The sequence below is a fragment of the Carlito syrichta genome, unplaced genomic scaffold, assembly GCF_000164805.1.
Source record: "Carlito syrichta isolate Samal-C Ts95f unplaced genomic scaffold, Tarsius_syrichta-2.0.1 Scaffold301791, whole genome shotgun sequence".
Lineage (NCBI taxonomy): Eukaryota > Metazoa > Chordata > Mammalia > Primates > Tarsiidae > Carlito > Carlito syrichta.
In genome coordinates, this window is record NW_007245887.1 from 348,607 (window position 1) to 372,337 (window position 23,731).

Consider the following 23,731-nt stretch of genomic DNA (forward strand, 5'->3'; position numbering starts at 1 on the left):
AAGTTTTATTCCTTTAATCTCTGCACAAAAAGGCAACACTAGTGTATTTACAGTTTACATCTTTCTAAAAGGGGGTCTTTTCAAACCAAGTGAACATATGAACAGAAGCCTTCAAGACAGAAACCTGGATCTTTTTGCCCTAATTCTGCCATTTATAAGCTCAATGATCTTGGGTAAGATCCTTCGATATCCTCTATCAGTTTAATCATCCACAAAATGGGGTCACCATATCTGTCCACTCCCTTCCTCATGAGTAGCCACAAGGGCCAAGCAGAGTAATACAATGGGTAGTTAAACATGGAAATATTGTAAAACATTGACTATAATTACTGCTTGCTGATGGTCCAGCTTGACAGGCTCATTGAAAATAAAAATCCAAGATTAAAAAAAATAATACCTCGCAGCATAATTCACATTGCCAAGAGTTGGAAGCAGCCCAATGTCTGCTGACAGAAGAATGGATAAAGAAATGTGGTATTTACATACAATGGAGTATGACTCAGCATTCAAGAAGGAAATTCTGTCATACAGGATAACACAATGAACCTCAAGGACATTTTGCTGAGATAAGCCAGTCACTAAAGGACACATACTGAACACATGAAGGTAGAGAGTGGCAAGATAGATAACAGAGTCTTGGAAGGGTGGGCGGGTAGCAGGAGGAGGATGAAGAGAACTGAATTAAAGGGTACAACATACAGTAAGATAGAAGGAATGCATTCAATTTTGATGACACAGTCGAGTGGCGATACATAACAAAAATGTGCTATACTCAAGTGATAGAGAACTGAATACTGTGACTTGACCACTATGCATTTGATATGAATACATGTAACACATTTCTTATGCACCCCATAAATTATCACAAATTTTAAAAAAGCCAAAAGGACAAATACCGTATGAGTCTGCCTACATGAGATAGCTAGAGTAGTGAAAGTCACAAAGAGAGACAGAATGATGGTTCTCGGGGCTGGTGGGTGGAGTGGGGGCAAGAGGAAACAGAGGAGCTGGTATTCTGATGGGTGGAAAGTTTCAGATTTGCAAGATGAGCAACTTCTAGAGATCTGTTGCACAGAATGTGAGCATAGCAGACACAGCCGAACTATACACTTAAACATGGTTAAGAGGGTAAAAAACAACAACAACAACAAAAAATCAAAACTTCAGTGTGGTTATTTTAAGGTACATTGAGAATTAAGAGAGATTTACAACAAAATTAAATCAAAATAACACAGCCTTTGGCAGACCCCTCAGTTAGCAATCTTCTTGCTAACCTTAGAGAGAAGCAAGCATAGATTCTGCCCCAAGACAGACAGCCACATAACAGCGGAGGCATCTCCAGTCCAGACTGCCCATCTCTAGTCATCTGTCCTTCCCCCCCAGCAGTGTTGGGATCCACCTGTCCAGCATCCTTATAGCATTTAGTTCACAGTGCTCTTAGTCTAAGAGCTACCGCATTACTCAGGACACACATTCCTGGCATCACCATTAGACCATGAGCCTCTTGAGGAAGAAACCACATCTACCACATCTTTGATTTCCGTTCCTTGGACTCTTAGCCCAGTGGCATAATACCACTCACCAAATGTTTGCTAAATAAACAAATTCTACTTTTTTCACTGTTTTCAACATCTTTTATTGAGCCACTAGTGGTGAAAAAACTCAGAAGTGCAAAGAGAGGCTGTTTTAAGCTTTGCACAAAAGTGTTTGTGTTGTTCCCTGTTCAGATATGGTAGAGGAAAAAAAAAATGGAAGAATCATGTATTTATAGCTGTGTTTACAATGATACAACAAAGATATTTAGTTATAGCACTCTGAGGGAACAAAAGGGCTTGAGCTGCAAAGTTTATAATAATCCTTCCCTCAATCCATTTATGGTTTTGAAATAGCCAGAAGTCTATATTATGTTAACAGTCCTTATAAGGGTTCTTAAACAAGAGTACAGTTTTAAATGTGGGCAAACCTTAGCCCTCTAGAAGGTCCATTAATAAAACCCATAAATCCATGGAAAACAGTGTTGAAGTAGACAGGGTTTCAGGCTCTTTCTGAAAACATGTGAGTTTTAGCCATAAAAAAGTTAAAACTAACTTAATAGATAGATAGCCAAGATATGTATAACCATAAAGAAATAAGAATTTCATGCACAAACATTCAGGTGTCACTCAGAAAAGAGCCTGGGAGAAGAGTAAAAGTGAGAGTTAAATCACTCTTGATAACTAAGGCAGGGATCTGCATCCCTGTGACTGAGAGGTACAGTGCATGGCTCAGGGTTCAGGAGCATGGCTCAGGGTTCAGGCTTCAGGAGACAGGACATGTGCCTTCAAGGAGACGGCTGGGGCTGCTCTCTGACCTGCCACAGTGACGGCTGTGAGATCAAGCGAGGCTGTGAATATCAGTCACACCCCATGCAGGCCTACAGCCCCAGGATGTACCAAATCGGCCTTAATCACTCACCATTGAGAGAGAAATAATGCTGACATGCCTTGACCATGTAAAATAGCATGTAACGACTACACATAACTAAGAGGAAGCAAAGACAGGGGTTTGATCACTTCCCATTCAACCTCCTCATTACACCCTGAACTCCTTGATGGCAGAAGTTGTGAGTCCCAGTTGCCTGTGCCTATCACGAGAGGCATCAGTAGGAGAAGGTAGGTCCAGGAACCCTGTGCTTAATGGCACAGCTCAATTATCTCCATGGTCACTGTGGCTCATGTCTAAAATACCAGCACTTTGGGAGGCTGAAGCAGAGGCATTGCTTGAGCCCGGGATTTCGAGACCATCCTGGGCAACATAGTGAGACTGGTCTCTACAAAAAAAAAAAAAAATTAGCTGGGCATGGTGGCATATGCCTGTAGTTCTAGCAGCTTGGGAAGCTGAGGTGGAAGAATCGCCTGAGGCCACGAAGTCAAGATGGCCAGGAACCATGATTATGCCACTGCATTCCTGTCTGGGAGACAGGCTGAGACCCTGTCTCAATTTATTTTATTTTTTTATATATCAATATTTTTTATTTTGATATTGTGGGTTAGGTATACAAATATGCTTTGTTCCGGCACCCTTGTTGATAAGGGGTGTCTCCCCATCCCCAGACAGATATTGACAACCGTTAATCCTACCTCCCTTCCCCCCCATAGTTTCCCACCACTGTCAGTCCTTTTCTTATAGTATTACGATGGATGTTCAAGGTCCGCTATATGAGTGCGAACATGTGATACTCAGATCTTTGTTTCTGTGAGCGGTCACTCAGTATTATTGACTCTAGTTCCATCCAGGTTGCTGCGAAGTTCATGATTTTGTTCTTTTTTATGGCTGTGAAGTATTCCATCGTGTATATGTACCACATTTTTTTAATCCAGTCCTCTTTTGATGGACAGTATGGTTGATTCCAAGTTCTCGCTATTGTGAATAATGCTGCAATAAACATATGTGTGCAGGTACCTTTTTTTATACCCTGTCTCAATTTAAAAAAATTATATATATAACCAGATTATATATCATTTTACATATAATCAGAATAGGAATATATATATATACATGTCTGTCTGTCTATCTATCTATCTAACATCTATCATATCTCACTGGAACCCCATGAAGCAGGTATTTATGTCTTTTCACACATGGCAAAATGGAGTTTCACATGCAATTTATCAAAAAGTCAGGTGGCCAGTCCATGGCAGAGATGGAATCTAAATCTAGATTTCTGAGTTGAGAAGTTGGGACAGAGAACACAGGACCTGCAACACCTAAAATACTTCCCATCTGACCCTTTACGCAAAAAATTTGCAGATTCTTGGCCTATGGCTTCAAGTTGGGGAGGATGGAGGTGATGTAGATGGAAATAGAAAATTCACAGAAGGAAAGGTTTGAAGAAAAAAATGAGGAGCTCGGTTTTAAATAGGTGGCCAAAACGGTAGAGATCCCTTGAGATCCGAGCACTAGAGAGAGAGGTCAGCACCAAAAGCGGACTGCAAGTGATGGCTGAGGCCTGCAGAAGGAGGAGAGAGAGAAGGTGAAACCGCAGCGGTTTATAGCCCATTCTATATTCAAAGGAAAATGCACATGGAAGTCCAATACATAAATTGTGTGGAGAGAGCCCGGCTCTGGCTGAATCTGGGTGGAAGGCAGGCACAGACCACAACTTCTTGGGCAGCCCTAGGCCTCTGTGGCAACGCCTTTGGAATCCGTGGATCCCCTGGGCTCTACAGAGTTCAGTCTAGAATCCAATGGCATGCTTAAAGCAGCAGTCCCTAACCTTTTTGACATCAGGGACTGGTTTCGTGGAAGACAATTTTTCCACAGACCAGGGTGTGCTGGGGGATATGGGGAGAATATCATCAGGTATTAGATTCTCATAAGGAGCTAAGGAATACACAACCAAATCCCTCACATGTGTGGTTCACAATAGGGTCCTAAGAGAATCTAATGCCCATGCTGATCTGACAGAAGACGGAGCTTGGCCATGGCTCACCTCCTGCTGGATGGATACCGGTCCACGGCCCGGGGGCTGGGGACCCCTAGTCTAAAGCAAGAAGCACCAGGAGGCCAAGGCCTGAGCATTTGCTTGGCTGGACTTCCACATTCCAGTTGAGGGAACTAAAAATGGAAACAGAAGAAACTAAAAAGGAACCACCAGTGTAACAGCAGAAGTAGGTTTTGTGTTGTAGTCAGCACCTGCAAGACAATATTGGCTTCCAAGAGAAGAAACACAAATTGAGGTTTGCAAAGAAGTTAAGGGAAGGCTTAATAAAAGGTCAGTGGACTTGGTAATTAGGAAGTCACTAGAGACCGTCAGTAAAAGAGATTGAGACAGAAATCAATTTCTTTTTTTTTTTTTTTTTTTTTGAGTTGGAGTCTCACTCTGTGGCCCAGACTGGAGTGCAATGTCTGCTCCCGCCCACGGCAGCCTCGACCTGCTGGGCTCCGGCAATCCTTCCGTCTCTGCCTTCCAAGTAGCAGGAACTCCAGGTACGCGCTACCACGTTCGGCTGATTTTTTGATTTATTGTAGAGATGAGGTCTCGCCAAGTTGCCCAGGCAGGTCTCGAAACCGCGGCCTCAGGCAATCCACTCACCTCAGCCTCCCAAAGTGCAGGATTACAGGCTGAGCCACCGAGCCCGGCTAGAAATCAATTTCAAGATGTTAAAGAGTAAGTGAGGAAGAAATGGGGACAGGGAGATAAAGCCTGGGGTGATAAGGTTGGCAGCAGAAGGAATGGAAAAAAATAGGAAGGAAGGGATGACAGAGTTGTTTATTTCACAAGGCATGGAATTGTTTATTTCCAAGGAGGTAAGAACGCAAAAGATGAGGGTGGCAGATTGCAGAAAATGACCACAACATACCATATCCGAATCCACACCCTTGGTAGTCCCCTTCCACACTGACTCCAGTCTTAGCTCCATAACTTACTTAGCAAACATGATACAAAAAGAGACTTGATTATTGCCCTTCAGAGTTTTTTCTCTCTTGTGAAACCTGAGACCAGCAAGTGAACAAGCCCTAGCCAGCCAGTTGGAGGAGGAGAGACCACATGGAGCAGAACGATATAACCATGCTGACAGCTGCCAACCTCAAAAGATCATCCCAGATAATCTTGTCACCAGCTCACGTACCAGCCGACCAGGGATCTGTGGTAAAGAACTGTAACCTAAGTAAAATGGTGACTTTAAGCCACTGAGCTGAGATTGGTTTGTTCTGTGGGACGGAGTAAGAATTTTGCTAGTAGTTCGGTCATCAGCACTGTATGTACTGTAAAATCATGACTGCTCAGAACTATTTCCAAATGCTATAAAGACACAAAGCTTTGCCTTTTCTTTTGATATCTTTCAAACTGTCTATGATCAGCAGTCATAAGGCATTATGTGTTACTATTGCTGTCGTGACTATTATTATCAACCAACATTTGGGGTGAGTGACAGAATGACAGTGCAGTGTGCGTGACTGTGTCTGCCAAGTCATAAGTGTGCATTCACAAAGACTCAAAGTCTACCACTGGGCCAGCGACCTTCCACACACTTTTTATTTATTAAGGGTAGAAAACGCAACCTTAGCAAATGAGTATTGGAACAGTAAATGAATTCATGCTGCTGGAAGTCAGACACATTTAGTCAGTTATCTACCTCTATTTGAAAGGTAACTGCTACAAACAAAAAGGAACTGACAATTTTTCAACTCAGAAATGAAAAGCATTAACACATCCACATTGTGAAAAGAATTTTAGCCTAAAATATTTTCCTCAGAAAGTCTGCCCGATTTTGTACTTTGTGTTTTCTGTGATGAGATATTTCGGCTGGCTTTTATCTTGTACCAGCTAAATGCATGTTTCTGAGGTGGTTCTCCCCATCCCCCACCCCAGAATAGCCTTCTAGTTTAAAACCTGCCACATGTTCTCTGGAGTCTCTCTCACAGTCTCTCTTATAGGTTTCAGAACATATGCCTTATAGACCTACGCACAGACTTCTCTCCTACCTCCTACATGATGTTCTTGATAAGACATTTTAAAAATGTTTAATTTTCTTTGAAATAAAAAAGTATCTTCAAGTTGATGGGACATAAGCACATTTATGTTTCTTCTTTCTTCTGAGAAATCTAGTTAGTAAATACTTCCAATTGGGTAGGAGCCTCCCAGTCTGTAAGGCATTTGTGAACTAAAGCAATACGAGAAATATTTTCTCCTTTACAGTAAATATAATTTGTTTGTTGAGAAATATTGGAATAAAATATGGTCAATTGAATACAGGCTTCCTCTTGAGAAAATATACATATTTAGAAAAAGGATAAAATCCACAGATACAAAGAACAGGAAATGATGGCCAGGTGCAGTGGCTCATGCGTATAATCTCTGTGCTCCCAAGTGGGAGTACTGCTTGAGCCCAGGAGTTTGAAAACAGCCTGGGCAACATAGGGAGATCCTATGTCTAAAAAAAAAAAAAAAAAAAAAATTAATTATCCAGATGTGGTGGTACAGTAGTCCCAGCTACTGGAAGCTAAGGCAAGAGAATTACTTGAGCCCAGGAGTCTGAGGTTGCAGTGAGTGATGATTGCACCATTGCACTCCAGCCTGGGCAACACAGTGAGATCCCATCTCTAAAAAAAATTAAAAAAAAAAATCAAAACAGGAAGTGAGAGGTGAGTAGACAAAAATATAGGATATAGAAAGTAACGGACAAATGGTAATTCACAGAGAAGAAAGAATTCGAACACAAAGTACCAGCAAATGGCAGGCTGGAGAGCTAAGGAACAGAGAGCTGATTGCACAGTTGCAGCCAAAGGGCACCTGCAAAGGAGAGGAATTGGAGGTACCAGGTACCTCCGAAGGCAGAAGTACGACTGGGGCTGAAAACAGCACTAACCGCAAGTTCAATTTTTTTAATTCCTCACTCCGTCTGCACAGCCAGGCCACTTTCTCTCCCCACTAACCTCTGCAAGACCACAGCATTACTCTCGGGAGCAGGAGACCAGAAGACTTAAAACAAACCAGCGCACAGCTAAGAGTAAAAATGAGTGATTTACTGAAAGAGAGGGGTTAAATAATTTAAAGATCTGCATCGTAAGGGATGATAAAACTCCAGCCACCTTTCCCTGGACAAGTGCCAGAAGGCTGTGATCGGTCCAATACACCCAGACAGGAGACTGGAGGAATCCTCTCTGGACACTGACCAGATTAAAGATAATACTTCCCCCACCTCCTCCCACCAATGATCTGGTCTCTTTCCAAATACCCTACCAAAAAAAAAAAAAAAAAAAAAAAAACAGTCAAAAAGCTTTGCTATTACACTTAGAGTTTCTGATTAGCTTCACAATTTCTTCCTCTCAGTGATGAATGAATAATCAAAAATCAAGCATTTGAAGGTCTCTAGCATATACAAATCAAATCAAATACAATTCCCCACACCCACATATATGCTTTCAAAATACTGAAAGCACAGGAGACAAAAAAATAATCTTAAGAAATATTATAAAAGAAAATATTATGGCCATGGAATAAGAACTGGAAGCTATAAAATGGAAAAAGAAAAAAGCCCTTGGAGATTAGAAATTTTGACAAAAATAATTTTGTAAACAGGTTAGAAGTTGAGAAAAATTCAGGGAGAGCAAAAAGAAAGTAGAGAAAATGATGACAGAAGAACTCTAATCAAACATCTGACAAACTCGAGAGGTAGCAAAAATGGAAAAATAAAGGGGAAGAAATTATCAAGACAAACAAAAAAGAAAAATTTCCAGAACTAAAGTAACAGGTCCTTCACAATGAACATCTGGGAAACCAAGCACAATAAACAAAAAGACCCACACCAAGGCATATTATGCCAAAATCTCAAGATACCAAAGGAAGAATACTATCTCAAAATATTAGAAAAAAATTTTTTTTTAAAAACCACACTTAAAGACAGAATGTCATCAGCAATCCTAACAGCAAGGCTGGACACTAGAAGACTACAAAGCAATGCCTACCCAAATCTGAAGAAAAATGATTTTCATTCTTGAATACCATACCCACCCAGACTATCAGTTAACTGTGAAGGTAGAATAAAGGCATTTTCAAGATGACAAGATCTCTAAAAAACAACTTCTGGAAGGTTCTAGGTTTTCTTCCTGCCAAGCCTTCATTTATGCTGGTCTTTATATACATTGTATCCCAGGGCCTAGGAGGCATTTTCCTCATCTCCACTGCTGACTTTGTACTTCAGGAGCTCAACTTTGTCCACCCATCCTGTAAGATCTACTATTGAACTACCACTTCCTCCAAGAAGAATTTTCTGTTCCTACCAGCAGGGTACAGTCTTTTCCTCTGGGTGTTCAAGAATCACACTCTACTTCCTTGCCCCCAAAAGATACCTCAATTCTTTTATTACACTGACTTTTCTCCCTAAATAAGCAACAGAAGCCTCCTGCAGGCAAGAAAACTTGCCTGTTTCTTCTTCATAGTTCGATCCTTGCTGTCTCTCCTACGCACCAACCAAGCCAAGTGCAACTTCTTTAAAATAATAGACATTCAATGATGAGAGAACAATGAGATGGGCTAAAAATTTCACATTAGTCCATTTTGCTAAAAAGATAGCACTGAATCGATTTTATCTCTGCTCTGATCCCTCCTTTTACAATTTCCCAACTTAGGGTCTCTGCCTACAGGGCAAAAAGGCATCATTTTTGAAGACTGAAGGGAAAAAGAAGAAAATTATTATTTCAATTATAAAAAGATGATCATATGACCCAGCAATTTCACTCTTAGGTACATACATATGAGAAATGAAAACACACGCCCACGCAAAAACGTCGACGCCAATGTTCATAACAGTATGATTCACAATACCTAAAAGGTAGAAACAACACAAATGTTAACCAACTGATAAGTGGATAAAAACAATGTGGTATATCCATATAGTGGAATATTTGGCAATAAAAAGAATGAAGTACTGATACAATGCTATAGCACGAATGAACATTAAAAACAGTATGTAAGTGAAAGTAGCCAGTCACAAAAGACCACCTATTGTATGATTCCATTTATATGCAACGTCCAGAATAGACACATCTAAAGAAACAGAAAGTTGAATAGTGGTTTCCTAGAGGGGAAAGGATTGGGTAGAATGGAGAGTGAATACTAGTGGGTTTGGGATTTCTTTTTGGGGCAATGACAGTGTTTTAAAACTGATTGTAGTTATGGTTATACAACTCTGAATATACTAAAAACCACTAAGTTATACACTTTAAATGAGTAAATTATATCTCACCACAGTTCTTCTTCATGACAAGGTTGTGGAAATACATTAAATTTATATTTAATACACTGTGGAAATATACTAAACTTTGGAAATATATTAAATTTATATGTTACTTTAAAGCAGTATCAAACAGAAATGAGGCAGGATTTTAATGTATGTCAACTGAACAAGATCAAAACACACATTTGGAATCAGAAGTCATCAAGTTAAGCAGATATTCATTTGCTTCAAAATTAATACATAATCTACTCACCATGGAGTTTACGAGATAAGAAAAGCCATAAAGTGGCAGTGAAGAGTTTTGGGCTTTAATGACAGCACAGAGTACCTCATTATATAACCTTTTGTAGGTCACTTAGTTTCAAAAGGCAGTGTCTCTAGTTTCACCTTATTATTCTTGCTAATCACCTTGTTTCATAGAAGTATTATTCAGGCAATTAGTGGATAATGTGTTCAGATGTACATAGGACCATGATCTGAAAGCACTGCTGAGGTCTATTCCAGGCATTTGTACAGAAATATTTTTTACACGTGATCTGTAAGTAAAAGCACTCACTTGTAAAGTCTTTCCATTTAAGGGAGCCCATAATGGTTAAAAGATAAATGTAGAAAACATCTGACTCTACCAAAACGGATGTACAAAGTGTTTTAAACAATTTAAAGGTAAAGGATGAATTCGAATATATTGAAACTTTAAGGCTCCATTTTGAAACAGGTCTCACAAAGGTATGATGATATTCTGGCAAGGGAGAATGAATAAAAATAACCTACTGAAGAACTAGCCCTCTACAATCCCGTTTTGCAGTCTTCTTCAAAGATATTGGGATTCATAAATCAGACATACCAAAGCATAGTTTTAATATAAAGTAAAATTAAATCTTGGTCTATCTTCTTTCAAATATTCAAATTCTCACACACCTTACTGAAACTCATTTGAATACATCAAAGGTTTAAGGTACCGACCTAATTTTAAAGGAAAAAAGAATGTAAATAAACTATTTTCACAAAACGCAGGAAATAGGCCTTCATTTTTTTGCCTTTACTTGAAATTTTCTTGATTCTCTTTTGTATTCTACATCATTTATAGCCATAAATATTTTAGGCTATATGACTATTAACAAAACCCTGGTTTGATTTAGTATTAACATCTTGATCCATGCTAGATTGAAAGACATGTAATAGTTCTCTGCAGCAATTTAACTCATGACTCACAGCACACACATTTTGGGGACAAAAAATGCCCCAAACAAATAACTAAAGACTTTGAAAGCCAAACCCATAATATATCGGGTTGTATGATGATGGGATATGGATCTGAGAAACTGCTTAATTTTGGTATGTGAAAATTACATGAATAAGTTAGCTGCAAAAAGGACAATCTTATTTTTTGAATACTAATTGCATATAGATATATTTTTTTCTTTACACACTGGGTAAATACTATATAGGAGGTAGAATTCAAATTCTCAACTGCAACATATATTAACTACAGTGCAAACTTGTGGCAATTAACTTTACTAGTCATGCATTCGTTATTTAATGCTTTTCATCATTTAATTTCAACTTCATAATGTTTTAAGTGGCTAACTTTGGTAGAGCAGACTAACTGATGGCAAATGGGCTTCATCTTGTTTCATCCATTTCCACGGTTACAGCTCCCCCCTCTGCTCCTTCTGTTTATAAGCTGTCTCACAGCTAAGAATGTCAGACCAGGAGACAATTTCCCTCTTGGCTGAGGTGAGACCATTTTTTTATATATACATATTTTGTTTTAAAGAAGCTTGGTACAATTCAGGATTAGGTATACAAGTGGACAGTATACAGGTAAAGTTTGGGCCTCCCTTTGGTCCCCACTTTGCCTGGTTTGAGATCAGGTACCCTTACTGACGTTATATTCCCTGCCCTCCGCACCCCGGCAGTATCAAACTACTGCCAATCCCTTTCTTATAGTATTATGGTAAATGTTCAGGGTCCACTTACGAGTGAGAACATGTGGCAGTTTGGAGAACGTTGTTTTGATATATGCAAATCTGCTTTTTAGAAGTCAAGGTCTCCTGGCAGCTCCTTAGTAAACTACTATGGCAGTCACGCTAGAGGTCTTGAATATTGCATAAAGACTGTCCTTGCATTCAAACCAGAATCTCCAAGCCACGATTCCCATAGCAACACACATAGATTTTACTCATCTCAGAGATGAGGCAGCCAGCTGAAATGCTACCCTGATTTTTCTAGCAAGATCAACATAGCACTTACTCTTTTTCAAAACAGTAATTTTTCCAAAATGAAACCAACAACTGTGTTAAAATATGTTCATTTGGAAGCTACTGGGTATCCCACAAACCAAGCTACCTTAAAACTTGGACAGTCTATGCACCAGAAATAGTTGGTATTCAAATGACCACATGAGAAAAAGAATTCTAGTTATTACAATTGTATAATGAAACACAGCTCAAGATAAATTCTGTAACTGTATATTTCACATCCGATTTCCAGGCTACCCTTCATATAGACACACATTATTAGGATGGGATGGAGAAGAAAGTACGCCAAGGGGAGATCCTTTGTTGCTTTACTTTTGAAAAGCAAAATGTAACCTTTTCTTTTAAAAATGATTCTATCATAAAACACCTATGGAGTAGGATTCAAGGAAAAGACTGTTCAAGTCTAAGAAAATAAACATTAGCTTGAAGAAAGTCTGTTTTGTTTTTTTCTTTTTAACAGAGATATGGTTCACTGGAAAATGACATTGATATTAGATATGGTTTTCTTCTTTGTCCATTCAGGGATTCTTGTGTGTGTGTCCCAATAGGCCATTCACTCATGGAAACAAGTTGCTTGGACAATAAAAACAAAATGGAAATAAAGACCACTCTTCCAGATCACACTTCCTTTTCCGACCAAAGGAAGAAACCCGCTCCATTTTTTGTACCTTTTAAAAAACCAGACAATGAAATGCTCTAATAGACCAGACATGCTGCAGGGGAATCTTCCACAGGTGGCCTATCCCAGTCACAGAACACCTTGCAAAGGAGGAAAGGGGCAGGGAAAAAATGGCTTTACCTTTGCTTTTTCCAACTGTGCCTGGGCCTGCCGCTCAGCCTCTCTGCGCACTGCCTCGCGGTCCTCCTCCAGAGACACATCTGAATCGGATGGACGACTGGTGTAGGAGTCTGCTGAACCCTGCAGAGGAAAGCGTACATTTTAAAATAGAGCCACTCTAGGGTGTTTGCATTGGAAAAGTCTCCTCGACGCCGCAGTGAGCTTCCCAGATTGTGCCACCCATTCCTGAAAAGAGGAGAAAACAATCCATCTTGCAGCAACTCCTCTTGAAAATCATGCTCTGATTTGCAGACCATTCACAAGGATAGTTAGAACTACCGAGTTGCTGTTCCTCCCCAAGCCTTATAGTCCCCAAATGATCCTCTCTGGAAGCCAAAAACGAGTTCCTTTATCACGAAACCAGCTCGGTGGTGCAGTGCAGGGCTGAAGGGCACTGACGGGTTTCAAGGATAGCTTCAAGAACAATCTACATGCCAAAGCAAGTATTGCAAACCAGGAAGACATTAAGCCCCTAAAAAAACATAAAAGGAAGTCAGAGGAGTTATAACTTGAACTCTCCAAAATATCGCTACCTGATAGCACTCTCACTTTCATCTTAAGAATCCTTTAACACCTTTTTATACACCTGCTACCTTCTCTGACAAAACGGTAAGGCACCAGCACCTAACTTCACTCCATCTTCCAGTCACACGTTTCTAAATACCTTTATGTAGATTTCATTAGAGCTGTTTACAGCAAACACCTGCCTGGAAGAGCTCCTCAGGTAATAAATCACAACGTAGGAAAAGGAGCTCAAAAAATGATAGGAATCTCCCTCCCTCCTCTTGCAGTCATGATCAGATTAACTCAATCAAACCCCCCCTCCACCTGCACTCACTGCAACAACCTAAAAGCAAAGACAAAACAATGTCTCCCCCCCACGAAAGCCCTTGCGCTTACACAGATATCAGAATTCTTCAGCCGTCCTCCCTTGGCTCTTTTCAGAAGCCTGATCCAGGTGGCCTTCATGAGCCAGACAGCGCCTGTGTCGTCCGCAGCTGCAGCCCCGGGCGCAGGTCCTCAGTGCGCGCTGAGCCCAGGAGAGCCCCAGCTCCTTTCCCATCCATGCTCTGGACAAGCCCCTCCGCTCGGTCCCCCTCTGCCCCCGGGGCTGTCACTCCCTGCCCCAGAGGACTCCCATCCAAGGAGATTCTTAGTTTCCCATCCCAGGATGGGGGGGGAAACACACACCCGAATGCTTTCTATTGCTTTAAAAATAAAGAACACTTCAAGTGCATTCAAAGACGGGCATCAACTCGTTCGGAAACTTCACGCATCTGATAGCCCTAAAATTCTCTCCCCTGCTCTCTCATTGTTAGAGGAAATTAGTTGTAAGAGAACCTTAAAAAAGAACTAGTGCAAAGAAAAAACAACAACAACAACGTATGCAGTGACATTTGCAAGTGCAAAGTTCAAGCCTTATCTTTGGCGATCTCGAGGGGGAGGGGGAAGAGGGAGGAGGACTGCTCGCACTGGGCATGCTCCATATGTAGCCTTTTTTACGCAGATGCTCACATCACGCTGTTAGTCTATGTCAAATGCCATTTTACATTCGAAGTGTAAACAGCTGGGAAGGTCTTTTGGGTTTGATAGCAACTGGCCCGTGGTATATGCTTGCCGGTTTTTGTTGCGCAGGAAACTCTCTCTCAAAAGGAAAGCATGTCAGCTTTTCATTTGATAATCCCTATCTATTACCTGCTACAGAGTGTATCCTGTGCCACAAGGCAAGTCTCAGATAATAAATATCATACGTAATATTGGACAGTAAAAAAAAAAATGAAATAATGTTCATCAGTCGTAATAGAATACTGTTTTTTAGTGCTTGTGAACTTCCCAAACAAGATGCAAGAGAGAGATTTGGCCATTTAATTAGGACATGAAAGTAATCACAGCTCTATACAGCAATGAGTTTAACTGAGCTCAAAATGACTTTGAACTGCTTCTCCAACTGAGAAACCACCATTTAAAATAAAGCCACTGGCATAAACAGCAGTGTGAATTGTTATAACAATGCCTATGAAGAAATTTCAAATCTTGGTTGACTTATTAGCTTGAGTTAAAAGTCACAGAAAAATTGAATCCAAATTCTGCTTGAGAGGAGTGATTACTAAAGTTATTAATTTCTTGCATTACTGAAATTACATTTTTAAGGTTTACTTATGAAGAAATGCACAGCTTCAGGTTTCTTTAAAGTAAACATACAATTCTATGGCTGCATTCCAAACTGTATTTGTTTGAGTGTGGTGAGAGGTTATTTTGTAAAGTCTTGTGCAAAAGAAAGGTGTTTCTTTTTTTTTTTTGAGTTGGAGTCTCACTCAGTCGCCCAGACTGGAGTGCAGTGGCCGCTCCTGGCCACCGCAGCCTCGACCTGCTGGGCTCCAGTGATCCTTCAGCCTCAGCCTTCCAAGTAGTCGGAATTACCGGCATGCGCTACCATGCCTGGCTGATTTTTTGATTTATTGTAGAGATGACGTCTTGCTGCCCAGGCGGGTCTCGAACCCGCGGGCTCAGGCAATCCACTCACCTCAGCCTCCTAAAGGCGCGGGATTACAGGCTGAGCCACCGAGCCTGGCTAGAAAGGTGTTTCTTAAGGAAGTCTTCCTCTCTCCTCTCCCCTGTCCCCTCTTTTCTCCCTCCATCTTTCCCTTGGATTCTGGGCTAATAGCTATCTTCATGACCAAAGTGCTAGAAAACACGTAGGATAGGGGTTTTAGATAAAAATGTGATATTAACTGCTCTTCAATTGTGGTATCATGACATAATTTAATAAATAGATTATTTATTGTGATGATGTGAATGTACAATGCATGGGGATAGAAATGTGTTGCAACTTTTTGGTTAAGCAAAGTTTACAATGGAGAAATGAGGCTTTCCATACAAACACATGGGCTTCTAACAGTAGTGAAAGCATAGCAGAAAACTCTCACTAAGCACAATTATACTCCTTAAGGGGCCTCAGTCAGTCCTCATTGTCACCAGTCTTGTCATTTTAGATCCAGTCACTCCACTAAAGATTCAAGTCACACCTCAGTGAAGATGCAAAGTCTGTCAGTAAGATCCGCATAATGGCAGAAAGTGTGTAATGAGAGAAACAGCATAACATTATACAAGTTGTGTGTGATCTCATTCCCTTTTAAATAAAAAAAGGTTTGAAAAGTCCTTTACTTATAATCAGATGTAACATTCACGTTGTATAGTCATCTTGAGACCTGTTTTCGGGTTTGAACAGCTAAGCAGTTAAAAAAAATCTCTTCAGTGACTTGACTTTTGGCAAGATCTTTGCAATGACTTATCAACCTTTGACTTGTATCGTATGGGAACTGATTTTTAGAGTAGATTTTTTTCTATTGAAGGACCTAGATGACTTTCAATTTCTTTTCTCTGTAATAGCATATACTTTTTCAAAATATCTGTCATTATAGATGTTATATGCACCTATTGTCGAAAGAGAAAGCCACCAATAACATCACCTTAAATTCTTCCACCCAAAGACAATCGCTTGTTTCAGTCTCCAGAGTTGTTGTATTTTTGAAAGTCACCCTCCTGACATATGTCTAACAATTAATCTCCTTCCTTCTGGGAGTGTGGATTTATGCAGTTAGAAGTGATATATCTAATTAAGCTTTTGCCTTTGATACCATATGGACTTTCTGGGTCATTGTGCCTCAAGTAGTCTTCAGTCAGGAACAGCTGGCGGTCGTTTCTATAACTCCAGAATAGGTTCATTACAAGATGTACCCTTGATCTCTGCGGTTCCTATAATGTGATTAGTTGGTCTTCTGCGGTATTTGTCCTTGTAGGTACATCACATTTTCAGCTACCTAGCTTTTCTCTGCTACAGTTTAATAGCCGCATTCCTCACTGTACAATTCCAAAATGCAATTTGTGCCTAATGCCCACCAAGAGTTCATCCCAAGACCTGCTTACTTTTATCCTCAGAACGCTCACTTTAAGTACTGTATTCTTTGTAGTTTGGGGGTTTTGTGATTTGGAAAATGTAGTTTAATTCGACAAATTCATGCTTTTATCTGCTCTTCTGTTTCTTTTCCACTTTTATGTGAAATATTTTGCACAATAAATCATCTGCCTTTTTTAACGCTTGATTTTGTGTCTATAAAGTTTGTTATGTTGCTGCTGCACTCTACTGTTTCATAGCGTATACTTCCAGCATTAGTTTTCCCTGAGCATTCGTGTATTTTCTCTTTTCAAGCCAAATGGATAAGAGTTGTAAGCCTATTTGAGAGTGGTATCTTTTATCCCAAATTATGTCATCTGTTTATTTAGGAAATCATCATATGAAGTCTAAAGCAATGCTTTTGAGCAAAATCAATTGTTCAAAGTATCCCAAGGCCACCCTGATCCTAGTCAAACCTAGATCCCATCAACATCCTTAAGACTTCAAATCACCCCCTCATGCCCAGGACTATGCCAACCCAACGGCAAATTTCACTCAACTGTTTCATTTGAAACTACCACGGATCAGTCATTCCACTGCCTATTGGTCAGGCCCACATCTTTTAAAATAAAGTAAAACGAACAGACTTGTGAGAACAAAGACCAAGGTGAAAGGGTTCTATCTTATAATGTCTGCTGGTGGGGAGATAGAATTCTTTAATTTTTCATATTATTATCATCTCTTTTTACAATTTAGAAGAATTAACTTTTGTTCTGTGAAGCAATCTACTACTTGGGAGGCTGAAGTGGGAGGATAGCTTGAGGCTAGGAACTGGAGGCCATAGTGCAACATGATCACACCTGTCAATAGCCACTACACTCCAGCTGGGGCAACATAGTGAGATCCCACCACTAAAAAAAAAAAAAAAAAAAAAAAAGACAAAGAGAGAGAGAGAGAAGGCAATTTAGATCCCTCTAAGAAATCTAAATTGCTATCCCCTGCTTTATTGGTGCATTCATAAATAAAATCATAAACAATTTACTGATAATGAGAGATTTTGATTCTGAAAATTTTTAAAATGACAGTTCTGAGATGAAGCACATTTTGATAAATATTGTAAACTTTAGTTTGCAAATATAATGTAATTACTATTCAAATTCATATGATCGTGAACATCTCAAATGAGATTGGGCTATCACTCAATTTGATGTCAAAATAGGAACAGAGCTCATGGTAATAAACCTTTGCAACTCATCCCTGTGGGATACTTTTAGAATTATGTAAAAACTAAAATGTTAGTGTCAATTTTCTTAAGAGAAGAGCAAAATTTATAAACTTTGTATAGCTATAATATGTACCAATGAAAACATTACATCTTTTAAAAATCACAAAACCCCCAAACTATATGCAATTATGAGTATTTACTACTTTGAAACTGTGTGCTACAACCGTAAGCTACACCCTGAAAATATGATTATGAAAAAAGATCAAAACTTCCTTTCTATTGTGAAACTTGATATTTTAATGGAGGCTGATTTTACTTGCTATGAGAGACAACCAAACAGGCTGAGATAATAAAATGATGGTGGCAAGGGATGGGATTTTGGTTAGGGTCATAAGATGACAGCCTGAGATGGCGCTCAGCTGAAACCCAAAGGAAAAAAGAAAAAAGTCCTGGAATGTTTTGAGAAAAGAGGTGTCTGGACAGAGTGAACAGCATATACGAAGGCTCTGAGGATAAGAAGTGGTTAGCACATTTCAAGAATTGAGAAGAGAACAGTGTAGTTAACCTGCTGCCTGTTCAAAAAGACTTCTTTAAGCTCTCTCTATCTCTCCCTCCCCTCACCCTCACCCTTCTTTCTTCTCTCATTCTAGACGATACACACTCAAGCATACCTAGAATTTGCATCTGGGACTCCTTCATTTACATGGCACCTCTTTAAAGACAAGCACCTTTTCACATGTATGATTCCTTAATTAGGAGTGACATTTAAGTTGTTGTCAGTCAACTCCACATTATAGGAATTATCATGTCTTCTGAGATTTAAACAGAGTGCTTGGATTTTCTTCCTTCTAACTCCAGCATCATTTCTTGGAGGAAAGAGCATGCTTTGGAGATTTTCTATATTACAACAATAATTAAAACAATCAGGTTGTTAAGAATAGACTACGCACAGGAATGATAATAGTAGTTGCTAATATTTAATGAATGCTTACACTGTGTTGGAGACTGTGCTGACTCACAAGTAGTATCTAATTTAATCTCGAAGTATCTTCATTTTTATGGATGAGAAAACTGAGACAAAGTTAAGTTACCCAAAGTTTCAAAACCAGCAACTAGTTACATAGGCAAAGGCAAGTCATTTCAATATTTCCCTAATTCTTCCCTTTGCAAAGTGAGCGTAGTATTCCAAATTCAGTCAATGGAGTCAACTTTCAGCAATCGGAATTCAAGTCTCATGCATGCATCAGCTCATAAAGATAAAAGCTAGAACTAATACCTACATGCAATTGATGTTTTTATTCATCAAAAGCATATCCTTTTCTGTCTGTCAGTCACAAGTAGGACCATTTCTCATGATCGTAAGGCATCACGATGATTTCCCATTTCTTAGCTCTTATCTTTGCTAAACTCTTGGCATGTCCCCCCCTTCCTTCCTCTCACACCCACTCTTTCTGTCATACACACACACCTTCATACATTTGCAAACTGTATCTTTCCAAAAGGCACAAGGAAGGTACAATGAGGATCCAATAAAACATGGACGATTTCACATTCATTAATGATGGAATGATGTTCTGCGGAAAAAAGAGCTTGCAGACTTGGCCACTAGCTGAAATTTTCCTCACTTCAGAGTATCTCAAAATTGTGAAGTATTCTTTTCATTTCTACCATGGAAAGTAGACACATAGAATCAGAAAACAATGGAAGTCAAAAAAACCAGCTATTTAAATCTTTCTCTCTTCTCTGAAAATGAACATAACTTTGGCAAGTAGGCCTTCAGTAACCTCGTTGGCAGCGAATACTGCCTGAAGTTGGCTAGAATTCAAGTGTCTTCTTTCATTTCAGCAGGAAAAGTCGCTCGCTTTTAGCACGGAAGCTGAAGTTATTAAAAAATACAAATGGTAGGTAGATATAAACTTCAGGCAAGACTAATATATTTTTAAGAAATATCCCCAAACAGGCATTATCAATTTATTCCTTAAAGTGGAGGTATGATGCTGTTTATATTTTATAGAACTTCTGTCCAACATTTGCAAAGTTTGATATGTCGGAAAGAACCATTTTGAAGAAGTTTAAACTAGATGGCCAATTTTTTGGTATTATTTTGAGTTCTGGATTTCAAGCATAGGCTAAATCGTTTTCCTTCATAATTACAACATTTTGTGGGTCTGTGTATGTGTGTCTGTGTGTTGGGGAGTTTTCTAGGTCTTTAATATATATTTACTGATGTGATAGATGACAAGAATTTTTCACGTTACTCTTTTTTTTTTGAGTTGGGGTCTCACTCTGTCACTCAAGCTGGAGTGCGGTAGAATGATCACAGCTCACTACGGCCTCTACTTCCTGGACTCAGGTGATCCTTCTGCCTCAGCCTTCTGAGTAGTTAGGACTACAGGTATGTGCCACCACGCCCAGCCAGTTTTTTGTAGAGAGAAGTTTTTGTTATGTTGCCTAGAGTAGTCTTAAACTCCTGGACTGAAGCCAACCTCCTGCCTTGGCCTCCTGCCTTGGCCTCCCAAAGTTTTGGGATGACAGTTATGAGCTACTGTGCCCTGCCAACTCTAATTTTTTTATAAAAAACTTTTCCTTTCCAATCATAAGACTGGAAATGGATAGGCAAGAAGCAAAAATATAGTGACTTGGGAAAGTTGGACTGTCTCAAGGTATTGCTGAAGAAAATTGAATTAAATGGAGTAGATAAATTATGCATAGGAAATCATTGGTATAGAAATTTATGGTGGGTACAGAAACTGCCAGAAACTCTACACGGACACCACTATACTTAGGCTTTCTACTGAATCCTTAATACCAGCATACACACATGCTATTATTTCTCTCCTCCCAGGAAAACCTTCCCTTGACTCCATTTTCTCTGTCAGCTCTTGCTCACATCTCTCCTTTGCAGAAAAACATGCCTAGAAAAAGTTGTTTATACTCATTCCACTTATTCCAGTTTTCTCTTGAACCCTACTCACTTCCACCATTCCACTAAAACTGCTTGTAAGGTCATCAGTGATCTCTCCAAGGCTAAATCCAATAATCCAATCTCAGTGCTCCTCTTAACCCATTAGTAGCATTTAACACAGTGGATCACTCGCTACTCTCCCTTCGCTTTCTCTTCCACTCTCTCTTGCTCTTTGTCTTACCCCATTGGCTATTCCTTCTAAGTCTCCTTTGCTAGCATCTCCTCTTTCACCCAACTTTTACATCTTCCCATGCTGCCACCTGTCCCCCCAACTGGCCCCCTTTTATTTTTGCTCCAACCTCACTGGTCTCCTTGATGTCCTCACAGGCACCAGGAACTCTCCTCCTCTAGATTTCTACACTACTAACTCTATCATCTCCTCTAAGTTTTTGCTCAAAGATCTCTTCCTCAGTGAGGCCTCTACAACCGTGGTATTTCAAATTAAAATCCCCATTGCTCTCTAGTATTTCCAATCTCACTTACTCTGTTCTACTTTTTTTTTTTTTTAAGAAAATAGTGTTTTAATGTTTATTGCAACACTATTCACAACAGCAAAAACATGGAACCAACCCAGCTGCCCATCGAAAGTGGACTGGATAAAGAAAATGTGGTATATATACCTATTGGAGTATTATACAGCCATAAAGAAGGACAAAATTATGGACTTTCACAGCAACTTGGATGGATTAGAGTCTTTCATACTCAGTGATCTATTGCAGAAACAAAGAACTGAGTATGACATGTTCTTACTTATAAGTGGGCCCTAAACATTTATCACAATACTATAAGGGAGGGATCAGCAGTAGCAGGATACTGCCAGGGGAAGGGGAAGGGACATGTAACATCACTAAAGGTACCTGACCCTATACCAGTGGAAGTGAGGACCAGTGGGGGCCCAAACTCCACCTGCACATAAACTACTTAATGTCCCTAATCCTGACTTGTACCCCAAATCTTTACAATAAAATTTATATAATTTATATAATTTACTTACTATGTTCAGTGTCTGTATCCCTCTACTAGAATATAATAAAAACAATTTCTTAAAATATTTTCTTCTGTTTCATTTACTTATATATCACAAGTAGCTACAATTCTGCTGGGCATGGAATGCATGTGCTATAAACATTTGTTGAATGAATGAATAAAGGTTGACAAAAAGAAGGCCTCTTCTGCTTCACATCCTATATCAGCCATGTCCAACCCATGGCCCATAGGCCAGATGTAGCCCAAGACAGCTAGTAATGCAGTCCCACAAAATCTTCTATCATCATGTGTTTTTGACCATTTATTATCTATGTGACTCCACATGTGGTTCCATGTTTTTCTAATGTTTTATTTTAAAGATGTGGGGTACAATTCAGGGTTAGATATACAAATGCTCATTATGCAGGTATTCTTGTTGATGAAGTGTGCCCCCACTTCCTGAGCAGATTCCTACTACTGCCAATCCCGCCCCCACCCCTGGTAGTTTCCCACTACTGTCAATCCTTTTCTTATAGGATTACAATAATTGTTCAAGGTTCGCTTATGAGTGAGAACATGTGATATTCAGTTCTTTGTTTCTGTGATAGATCACTCAGTATTATAGACTCAAAGCCCATCCAAGTTGCTGTGAAGTTCATAATTTTGCCTTTTTTATGGCTGCATAATATTCCATCATATATGAGTAAGTTCACAATCACAATTTTATTGTGACATTGCTTTTTGACAGCACATACATTTGTGAACATCTGTATCAATTATGAAGCACACAGAGCAAAATTCGAATAAATATTTCTTATGAACACCTTGAAAACTCACTAAGAACTCACCTCCACTGAGTCAGACATTGATAGATTAGTTTTACCTAAACAAGGTCAATTTCCCCACTAGTTTTATATTGTTCTCATTTTTCTAAGCTTTATAATAAACATTTTAAAAAGTAAGTCTTATTATATACACACTAACTACATTGCATAATTTTATGGGCATCCCAAGACAATTCCTCTTTACTTGACGCACCTTAGGAAGTCAAAAGGCTACTCAATGCAGTCCAGAGAAGCCAAAAGGTTGGACACCCCATCCTATATCTTGAAGTTCTCCCATTCTACAGGGTCCTTCTTAGCATTCCTAAGCATTTCTAAACATTCTTAAACATTCCTGAATGTACTCATTTTTTATTTCCTTAATAAGCAAAAACCAACAGAAATCTGATTTTCTATAGCAAATGGACAATAAACATTTACAATGAGTTAAAGAATACAACAAAGACTTGAAGATATCTCTGATGTTTTATTATAAACTTCGATAAAAGGTAAGTTCATAAACTTAGCGTCAATATCAACTCCAGGTCAATTGATTAAATAACCATGTTTTAGAAAAGTAAGTCACTCAAAAAAAAAAAAAAAAGTCATTATACTTGAAATTTACACAGCATTCTTCTTCTGAGGAATTTAAGAGAGATTTTGTATTTTGAAAATACGATTATAGCTTATTTTCTGTGAAGCCTCTTTTCCCATGAATTCCACTTTTTCATTTCAGGAACTTAAAGTTCCAATTCTAAAACAGCCAATGACTCATTGCATAGTCAAAGGCAAGTCAGGTATATGTTTCCTTGGCTAATTCTTCCCTTTGTAAGATGAGTATACTAAATTTAAGCTACTAGAAAAAATGCTCTTAGAAACTTTCTTACAGAGGGTTGAAAAGACATTATAAATATGATGTATTTGTTGACTGTTAATTTCTCATGCACCCTGCCATTCCTACAGGGATGGAGCTCAAATTTACAGAAGTAAAAGTGGTTATAACGTCTAATAAGACAGAATGTTTTTTAAAAAATCAAG

The 23,731-nt window shown here is 39.2% G+C and overlaps 1 protein-coding gene across 4 annotated transcripts in view; it reads right to left on the reverse strand.

Annotated features, from left to right (window-relative positions):
- The window catches only part of CACNB2 (calcium voltage-gated channel auxiliary subunit beta 2), a 253,627-nt gene that overhangs the window by 116,034 nt on the left and 113,862 nt on the right, over positions 1-23,731 (reverse strand). For 2 of the 4 annotated variants that reach the window (XM_008055248.2, XM_008055247.2), the window contains exons 1-2: positions 13,722-14,257; positions 12,783-12,902 (exon numbers count right to left, since the gene is read on the reverse strand). In XM_008055248.2, coding sequence (XP_008053439.1) covers positions 12,783-12,902; positions 13,722-13,790 — 189 coding nt within the window. In that variant the 5' untranslated portion in view covers positions 13,791-14,257. Of the gene's footprint in view, positions 1-12,782; positions 12,903-13,721; positions 14,258-23,731 lie in introns of those variants that run through there. The other 2 variants (XM_021710994.1, XM_021710993.1) reach the window with 1 other exon arrangement.